The sequence below is a fragment of the Fistularia commersonii genome, chromosome 5 (genome assembly GCF_037954325.1).
Source record: "Fistularia commersonii isolate RoL2024-O1a breed Wild chromosome 5, RoL_Fcom_v1.0, whole genome shotgun sequence".
NCBI classification, from domain to species: Eukaryota; Metazoa; Chordata; class Actinopteri; order Syngnathiformes; family Fistulariidae; genus Fistularia; species Fistularia commersonii.
The window spans coordinates 93324-102899 of NC_141288.1; the positions used below are offsets into that span (position 1 = coordinate 93324).

The following is a 9576-nucleotide window of genomic DNA, read 5'->3' on the forward strand; positions in this document are numbered from 1 at the left end:
GGCCATGTGTTTTTCTGGATTAAAAATTGATCTCCAGTGAGGTCTGGGATGGTTGCAGAGGAGCTGTCTCCTTCTGGGAAAGATGACGGAAAATACTCAAAAGCTGTTTTTTCAACCTGGATATTTCTGTGAAAATCTGACGGGAGCTTCAGGCGTGATGTTTTGTGGATTGTGACCTTCAGGTGACGACTCCATGAGGACCTCGCAGCTCAACGTCGGTACGGCATCCGACGTTTCCTTAAAGATCACAGAAACGGACCTGAGTAGCCTGACGGCGAGCATCAGGGCGCCATCAGGAAACGAGGAACCATGTCTGCTGAAGAGGCTTCCCAACAGACACATCGGTGCGTCCTTACCTCCTCCGAACCACAACACTTCTCACACATGTTGTGGCGTGAGGCATCACGAGGCAGGTGTTGTTCTCGCTGCAGGGATTTCCTTCACGCCGAAGGAAGTGGGTGAGCACGTGGTGAGTGTCAGGAAGAACAACAAACACGTGACCAACAGCCCCTTCAAGATCATGGTGGGCCAGTCTGAGATCGGAGACGCCAGCAAGGTGAAGGTGTTCGGTCAGGGGCTGGTTGAAGGACACACCTTCGAGGTGGCCGAGTTCATCGTTGACACCAGGAACGCAGGTACGTTACAGTGAGGTCTGGATCGATGACCTCTGACCCCTGGCCTCAGATACTCAGATCCTTGAGCTGAGGAGAAGTAAGAAGGTCAAAAGCCCATCTGGCTTCAGCACCGTGGAAGCAGGTTTCAGTTGACGTTCTCTTCTTCAGGTTACGGAGGTCTGGGTCTGTCCATAGAAGGTCCAAGTAAAGTCGACATCAACTGTGAGGATGTTGAGGACGGCACCTGCAAGGTCACCTACTGTCCTACTGAACCAGGGAACTACATCATCAACATCAAGTTTGCAGACCAGCACGTTCCAGGTATCAGCACCTGGTTTCCATGTTCCCTGATTGTTGACCGGCCTCTCCACGTGTGGAGATCTGGTCTTTGTCCAGTCCAAGTTGGACTGTGAGGTTCAGAGCCAGGAGTCTGATGAGCCGATGCGGGTCCAGGAGACACCTCGTGACCTCCCTCCTCCTCTGCATCTCCTTGGAAACAGGAAGCCCGTTCACGGTGAAGGTGTTCGGCGAGGGCCGGATGAAGGAGAGCATCACCAGGAGAAGACAGGCGCCTTCCATAGCTACTGTGGGCAGCACTTGCGACCTCAATCTGAAGATCCCAGGTGAGGATGACACGGTGGCGCCGCCCAACCCCTCCGCAGCCGCCTGGCTTTAACAACCAACCCCGTCCTTCAGGGAACTGGTTCCAGATGGTCTCCGCTCAGGAGCGAGTGACACGGACCTTCACAAGGAGCAGCCACACCTACACGCGCACAGAGCGCACGGAGATCAGCAAGACCCGCGCTGGTGAAACCAAGAGGGAGGTCCGGGTGGAGGAGAGCACGCAGGTGGGGGACCCCTTCAGGGATGTCTTTGGAGACTTCCTGGGACGAGAAGGTCTGAACTTCAATGGACGCCAACCACTGCAGGACGGTGTGTGTGTTTATGGATTCAAATCATGTTTGAGGCTTGTGTTATGGATGTAATAAGTCTGATCTCCAGTCCTGGGCAGGAGCTAGAATGTTCTTGCAATGCTCTTGGCGTTGGATCTGAGGATCCACTACCTCTCAGAAGTTCCCTCACGAGAGCTTCATTAGAACATTGTCTTCTTGCCGCCTCCCCAGGTGAAGCCGGCAGCCAGGAAATGACGGCCCAGGTGACCAGCCCCGGCGGGAAGTCTGAGGACGCCGAGATAATCCGAGGCGAGGACAGCACCTACAGCGTCCGCTTCGTCCCCCAGGAAATGGGCCCCCACATCGTCAACGTGAAGTACCGGGGGCAGCACGTCCCCGGGAGCCCCTTCCAGTTCACCGTGGGGCCGCTGGGCGAGGGGGGGGCCCACAAGGTCCGGGCTGGAGGCACCGGACTGGAACGAGGGGTGGCCGGGGTCCCAGGTGGGAGGTCTTCTCCTGTCACGTTCGGTCCTCTAGGGGACCCCCGAGGGTCTCCGTCTGCTGATCGAAACCACTGTCTTCTGTTTCAGCCGAGTTCAGCATCTGGACCCGGGAGGCCGGAGCCGGAGGTCTGTCCATCGCCGTGGAGGGTCCCAGCAAGGCAGAGATCTCCTTCGAGGACAGGAAGGACGGCTCCTGCGGTGTCGCCTACGTGGTCCAGGAGCCTGGTGAGAACCTCGGGCGCGGTCCTCAAACTCTGTGGGGTTCCTCAAAGCAGAGATACGTCCTCCAAAGAAGAAGGAGCCCCTCACTGGGAACGCTCTGCTGGCGGAGTGGACAACAAAGATCGGCCCAACCCGGTTCCACATCTTGTGTGTGTTTTGAACCTTCTCGTCCTATCAAAACTCTGACCCACGTGTCTCCTGTCCAGGTGACTACGAGGTCTCCATTAAGTTCAACGACGATCACATTCCCGACTCGCCCTTCATTGTTCCAATTGCCACGCTGTCGGACGATGCTCGGCGGCTCACCATCACAAGCCTGCAGGTGAATTTCTGCACGTGGTTTTCTCATGACCTTCTTCACCAGAGAAGACTCCGTGCACAGATTCTTTGACGGACAAACCTGAGCGGATTCAAAGGAGAACAGGTGAAGGTCATCCCTTCGGTGTGAACAGTCTGGTCAACTGCTCTTCCTCCTTCTTCTCGACAGGAGAAGGGTCTGAAGGTGGGCCAGGAGGCCTCCTTCGCCGTGCAGCTGAACGGCGCCCGTGGCCTCGTCGACGCCAAAATCCACACGCCGTCCGGCGCCATGGAGGAGTGTTTCATCACGGAGCTGGACATCGGTACGAGCTTTAACCCCTCACACACCTCGAACCCTTGAAGAACGGCGGCGGCGGGGGGGCGGGGTCAGAGGGTCGGGTGACGGGAAGCAGCTGATATGTGGTTGTGTGGCTCCAGACCAACACGCCATCAGGTTCGTTCCGCGGGAGAACGGCGTCCACTCCATCGACGTGCGCTTCAACGGCAGCCACGTTCCTGGCAGCCCCTTCAAGATCCGCGTGGGAGAACCGGGTCAGGTGGGAGACCCGGATCTGGTGTCGGCCTTCGGTCCCGGTCTGGAGGGCGGAGTCACAGGTAGGTCGGACCCCCGGCGTCCCGATCGCTCCCGGCCAGAGAGGAAAACCCCCCCTTGGCCGTCCCTCCCTCAGGTGTGCCGTCCGAGTTCCTTGTCAACACCTGCAATGCCGGATCGGGGGCGCTGGCCGTCACCATCGACGGCCCGTCCAAGGTCACCATGGACTGTCAGGAGAGTCCAGAAGGATACAAGGTCTCCTACACGCCCCTGTCCCCTGGGAACTACCTCATCTCCATCAAGTACGGAGGACCCCAGCACATCGTGGGGAGCCCTTTCAAGGCCAAGGTCTCAGGTGGGCTGCCAGACAGGGACCGGATCACAGTAGGCTCCAGAGTGGACCGGAACTAGGACCAGATCAGATCACCGCAGGTTCCAGAGTAGACTAGAACAAGCCGTGCATATAAGGAGGTTCTAGCTAAGTGTTTCTGTGTCTCTGCAGGTCCTCGTCTCTCGGGGGGCCACAGTCTCCACGAGACCTCGTCCGTTCTGGTGGAGTCCGTCTCCAAGAGCTCCCGTGTGGGCGGGACCTTCCCGTCTCTGCCCAAGTTCTCATCTGATGCCAGCAAGGTGGTATCTGGGGGAGCCGGACTGACCAAGGCCTTCGTGGGTCAGAAGAACTCCTTCACCGTGGACTGCAGCAAAGCGGGTGAGGAGACCTCAGGGTTCCTTGCAGGAATGTGCCGTCGAAGTGTGTGATTGATTTAAATCCAGGTGAGTGTGACCCAGGCAGGTGTGTGTGTGTGTGTGTGTGTGTGTGTGTGTGTGTGTGTTTGTGTGTTGCCCAGTCCATTTGTATGTGTGTGTGTGTGAAGCTCTGAAGCAGTGAAGGTGTATTGGTGTTTCCACGTTATACACATCTGGAGCATCACTCAGTCAAATTGAAATTTTTCCCAATTTTGAGAAAATTTGCCAGGAGAGCCTACTGAGGTCCTGGAGGTTCTAGCAGAACATCGGCAGGAGGTCAGAAGGCGTCCCATCACACGTGTCTCGCATCTCCGCAGGAACCAACATGCTGATGGTTGGAGTCCACGGACCCAAGACGCCGTGCGAGGAGGTCTATGTGAAGCACCTGGGCGGTAGGATGTACAACGTGACCTACACGGTGAAGGAGCAGGGAGGCTACATCCTCATCGTCAAGTGGGGCGACGAGAACATACCAGGAAGTCCCTTCACCGTGTCCGTCCCCTAGGCGACTCCTCCCGTCCCTTCCTGCTGTGGACTCTTCTCTTTGTGTCTGTTCGTATCTGTCTCCCTCACGTTTCCTTCTTCTGCTGGAGACGATGGTTCCTCGCGGGACGTCTTCTCCCCCTGATGGATTTGATCTTCACACAAATGTGGAGCCTCAGACTTCCTGTGAGCTTCATTCCCCGCGGCCCGCCAGCCGGCGCCAACATTCTGACCGATGGACACCAGTGTCGCTGCCATCCTGACTCTTCTCCGTAGTTTTCCGGCTCTGCTCGGAACAAGAACCAGATGTTCTCCAGGACCCTTCAATACCCGCAACAAATCTTTACGATGTCTTTTAGCCATGTTTTGGTTCGACACTCCTCATCCCGAGAGCTGACACCTAACCAGAGATGGAAGTGCCTCCAGCACGTCCGTCTCCACGTCCTTCTCCGTGTGGTCCGTCTCTTTATTTATTTTAGTGCTTTCTGGAACCCCACCCAGGAGAGCCGCGTCGCTCCAGGTGTGACGGAGCTGCTGCTCCGACGTCCGAATGAAGGAGTGACTCCTTGCTTATCTACTGTGGATTCCTGGGGTGGGGGGGTTCTGGAGGTCACTATGAATGTGTGTCTGAGAGGTGGAGGGCCCTCCTGCTCCACCAGGGCCGCCCTGCAGGGGGCGCTGGAACCCCGACCCCTGAATAAAGAGCACGTTTCTCTTACGGCTTCTGCTGTTTTTTTCTCCAGTTTGTTTCTTGGTGTCAACCAGTGAATCTCTTGGATGGATGGATGGATGGATGGATAGATAGATAGATAGATAGATAGATAGATAGATAGATAGATAGATAGATAGATGGGTGGGTAGATGGATGGATGGATGGAAACATTAACTGATTACCAATGAACGTTGATGTAGATAACCTCGTCCGGCTGAACAAAGGGTGACCAGCAGGAGGCACCAGAGGCTCAGCATTCGAGCCCCTGGTCGCACATCTGTTTCCCTGCTTCACTCCATCCCACTCTTCTTTTTCACTCCTCTTTACTCATCTTTACTCCTCCTCCCCCTCCCTCAGTCAGCCTCGGAGTGTCTCCAGCCAGGGGTTCGGGGGTGCTGGTCCGGTGGATGAAGGTAATTAATGTTCCTCGGTCGAGGATGTCGAGGACTGCTAAATTTAACCGGACCTCATTTGACTGCCGGATTTCTAATCCAAGACTCCGGTCTTCATCACCTTCATCATCTTCATCCGTCTTCAACTCGTCCGTTCTTCATCATCACATCCAGGTTACCGGGCCTTTGTCTCTGAAGTTCTTCATCTCCTGTCTGATCCTGCTGGAACGATGGTGTAGGAGCCATTGTTTATTTGTTTACGGTGGTGACGCCTGCTGGCAAACTGCTGCACCTTTGAGCCACAGCAGGGTTTACATGCCCAGGTGTCTCCCCCGGACCAATCAGGCCAGTCTTTCTGCAGACAAAGACATGCCGTCGGCCAGAGTCGGAAATGTTTGAAAACGCCAGCTGGCAAATAGGTTTTAGTTTTGGAAAGTTGAAGTAAATATGGAGTTTCATTTATTGTTTTGTTTGGAAGAGTTTTTATTCAACACTGAACGTACTTAAGGAATAGAGGAGCTTTCTTGGAATCGGTTGAAAGCCCTGAGGCGTGTAGATGAAGTGACTCCTCGGAAGCCACGACAGAGTTTGGAAACCCGCTCTGCTTTTGGACCGACGGACTTACTGGATTTACTGGCGTCGGCAGAACCGGACCGCAATTCGAAAACGTAACGAAGGACCTGCATCTTCACCGGTGGTGTGAGTAGAACGTTGAAGTGCACGTGGGCCGCCGTGTTGCACGGTGACTTTTGCGCCACTTTTCTCAAACTTTAGTGAATGAACTTTACATTTGTGCAGGTATTTTTTGATTTGAAAGACTTGAACTTATTACGCAAAGGACTTTCGGGTGGAAAGATTGCAGTTCAAATTGAAAAATGTCACTTGGAGCCTGAAGTGCAGAATGAAGAAGAAGAAGAAGAGAAAGTGTTTCAGTTAATAGCTGCTTGGAGTTTGGACAGGGAAAAAAAATGAAATGAACGGTGTAACAGAAGCAGGATGAGGAAACTGTGCTAAAACAAATGAAGTTGTTTGAAGGATTTTTTTCTACAGAATTTAATGATTCACAAAATGAGTTCAGAGTTTATAAAAAGATGAGTTTGAGAAGGAGGCCAACAGCATCGATTGGCATCGGCAAAAATCAATTAATCTGTGAAACTTTCTTGAAGGAGTGCATAAATGGGTTGAAGGCAAAGATGATGAAGTCAAACCTGTGGATGGAAACAATCTGAGCAAAGATAAAGACGCAAGCGCTCGTAGTTCAAGCGGAAGCCGAGCAGCGTCACGAGAATCGGAGCATTTAAAGGCCGAGTCTCTAAAAGCTCTGACCGACAAACTGGATTTGCATCAAGAGGAGGCAAAACTAAAAGCACCGAGAGCGAGAGAGCGAATAAGACAGCGAAAAATATGACAGCTTGCAAAGACGACCGAGCAGAGATAAGATCGACCAATCGCTGGCGGGTCTGAGGAAACGGCGTCCACTTTCACCCATAGATGAGAAATCAGTGAAGCAGCGGTAAAAGCCAGCTAACTAATTACTGGTGAAAATGTGCAATTTAATGTTAGTCACCAGCTTCACTACAAACTAGTATGATGGAATTCTACTGTTCATGCTACTCCATACATTCTCAATATGTATTGTGTGTGTTTGCATGTTTCACGGATGAAGTTTACACATTTACAGGACAGGTGAACACTCTCCTCCTTACACATTTAATAGCACTCTCTTTAGTTTGTAGGGTGTAAGCAGGGATTCAATTTATATTTGTATATAATATATTTGTATATTTATATTTGTATATATATATACAAATATATACAAATATTAATATATATAATTTCAATTTGTATTCATTTTATATGCACATGTGGAAATGGTTTAAAAATCCCTTTCTTTATAAGTCTCATTTAATCTTAAAGTGCATTACTATATTTTTCAAAACCAATTACCTGTTAAAGTTTTGTGCCTTTGTACGATCAGTGGGATCAGTTGCAATGCAAACATTTGAATGATAAAAGTAAATTACCTTTTTGTCTGAGGAAATATATGAGGTGTTTCATGAGATGTTTTGTAAAAGGATTGTACATTAAATTCCAAGATTTTCTTAAGTTCTTGTGCTTCAAATCTAAGGAAAGACATGATATTTTGGTTATTTATAGCTGAGTACGCTATTATTTTAATGGTCCGGCCCACTTGACCTCTACCTCGGCCGTATGTTGCCGCCACGTGAAATGAGTTTGACACCCCTGATCTCAACCTAAACCTCAGGCTCGAGGTCTTACGCCCTCTTTCCACGCGGCTGCGATCACACCGTGCAAGACGCCGATGGCCTCAAAGAGCTGGAGAACTTCGCTTACCTGAGACAGATTTCATCTTAACTTCCATTTTGCGTGACATGCGTGTGAAACTGACCTGTGAGAAATGTTCTTTCTCTTCTGACGGTGTTGCATTTCCACAGAGACAAACTACAGGATGGCGGTCGAGGCGACCGTGTCTTACCTGCAAGTTGCGCCGTGGTGTCTGTGAAAGATGACACGCACGCTGGCGAACGGAAAGAGCGTCCCCTCGCCACCGTACCGCTGAAAGCGAGGACGTTCCCCTCGGACAAGATCGTCCGCACTCGTGCGTTTCTGGATCCCGGTAGTTCTGCGACGTTTAAAGGAAGTGAGACACCGCAGGAAAAACGAAGGAGGAAAAGAAGCCGGGCAGCGGCGAGAGCTCCGCTCTGGAAATGAGTAACAAGGCAGGCCGGAGGTTTGAGAAGCTCCCAGAGGTTTATACGCAAACAGAAGTGCCAGACACAAAACATCACGTACCAAAACAAGACTCAATGAACATGAGGGGAAAATACCCCGACTGGATGCTGACATGGAATCGCTAATTGGAACAAATGCCGGCGAACTTCCGGAACCGGCGAAAACGATTAACAGTTGAGGTGGCGGCCGTATGCTGTTTAGACACCTTGAGGACGCCTCATGCAGGACATCAGATGTTCCACCACTGATCCACTTCCAGGTTCCCTTTACAAGTTTCAGGTTCTACGATCGAGGTTCCGGCAAACCTGGACGTGCCCGCGGGAGGAGAGATTCCCGTCACAAACGCAACAGTTCAATCAAAACAGTTGCACAAAGACCCGGGAGCTTCTGCTGTATCTCACACCTTCAGACCTTCGGGCCTGCAGACCCACGGACCTCGGTCACATGACCTGATGACTCATCAGCTGAGCTGGACAGGAAATGATGGGGGGGCTTTATTCAATTACTGCTGCTCGGTGTGTGTGTGTGTGTGTGTGTGTGTGTGTGTGTGTGTGGAGGTTCAACTCTTCTTCTGTGGTGAGGTGTGTTCATCCTCACCCAGGTAAGGATGAACACGCTTCACTGGTTTCCATGGAAACGGTCAGATATCAGACACGTGGAAAACAGTTTATTCAGAAGACACACACACACACACACACACACTCGGGCGCCTCCCCTCCTTCTCTCCTCCTCCTCTGACCAATGGTTAAAACTCTATTCCAGCCTGAGGGAGTCCGTTCTATAAATAGCAGGAGAAGAAAGAGCGAGTGAATCTCCGAGGGGGGGGGCAGTGATGCACTGAAGGGGGAGGAGGAGTGATGATGAGGAGGTGATGAGGAATCATCTTCCTCACTTCCTGCACCATCAATGCCCACATCAACATGGCGCTCCTCTGTTCATCAGAGCTTCACAGCTCCGCCCGTCGCCGCCAAACGTCCGGCGGCCGCAGACACAGAGCTCCGGCCGAGGAGGTCTCCAGAAGGTCTCCAGAAGGTCTCCAGAAGGTCTCCAGAAGGTCTCCAGAGCCTTCAGAGGGAGGACGGCGCGAGAAAGTCCCGCGGCGGGAGAAGTGAAGCCGGTCTCCGACGATTGACGGGAAGCGGGAAGCCGCTCTTTCACCCGATTGGCCAAGAGGCTCGGCGTCAGGAGGAGGAAACCCGAGGTCACATGACCTCTGTCCGAGAATCCGTTGTCCGTCCCCGTCTTCGACGCGGCCGTCGTCTTCATCGCGGTCTCCGACCCCAAAGCTCCTACGGCCGAAGTCTAAAAGCATCGCCGCCGCGGCCCGTCCGACATCGGAGCGCCGATCCATCGGAGCGCCGATCCATCGGAAGGCTCGGAGGTCACGCCTGGAAAGAAAAGAAATA

The 9576-nt window shown here is 52.5% G+C and overlaps 1 protein-coding gene across 4 annotated transcripts in view; it reads left to right on the forward strand.

Moving 5' to 3' along the window:
- LOC147233703 (filamin-C-like) overlaps nucleotides 1-5030 on the forward strand; it is a 28514-nt gene extending 23484 nt beyond the window's left edge. For all 4 annotated transcript variants that reach the window (XM_086146189.1, XM_086146190.1, XM_086146191.1 and 1 more), the window contains 13 exons: nucleotides 183-344; nucleotides 432-635; nucleotides 783-935; nucleotides 1115-1237; nucleotides 1311-1547; nucleotides 1739-2008; nucleotides 2098-2235; nucleotides 2439-2554; nucleotides 2720-2852; nucleotides 2968-3144; nucleotides 3219-3437; nucleotides 3585-3791; nucleotides 4147-5030. In XM_086146189.1, the coding sequence (XP_086002315.1) occupies nucleotides 183-344; nucleotides 432-635; nucleotides 783-935; nucleotides 1115-1237; nucleotides 1311-1547; nucleotides 1739-2008; nucleotides 2098-2235; nucleotides 2439-2554; nucleotides 2720-2852; nucleotides 2968-3144; nucleotides 3219-3437; nucleotides 3585-3791; nucleotides 4147-4334 (2327 nt within the window). In that variant the 3' untranslated portion in view covers nucleotides 4335-5030. The remainder of the gene's footprint in view (nucleotides 1-182; nucleotides 345-431; nucleotides 636-782; nucleotides 936-1114; nucleotides 1238-1310; nucleotides 1548-1738; nucleotides 2009-2097; nucleotides 2236-2438; nucleotides 2555-2719; nucleotides 2853-2967; nucleotides 3145-3218; nucleotides 3438-3584; nucleotides 3792-4146) is intronic.
- Nucleotides 5031-9576: the final 4546 nt, after the last annotated feature.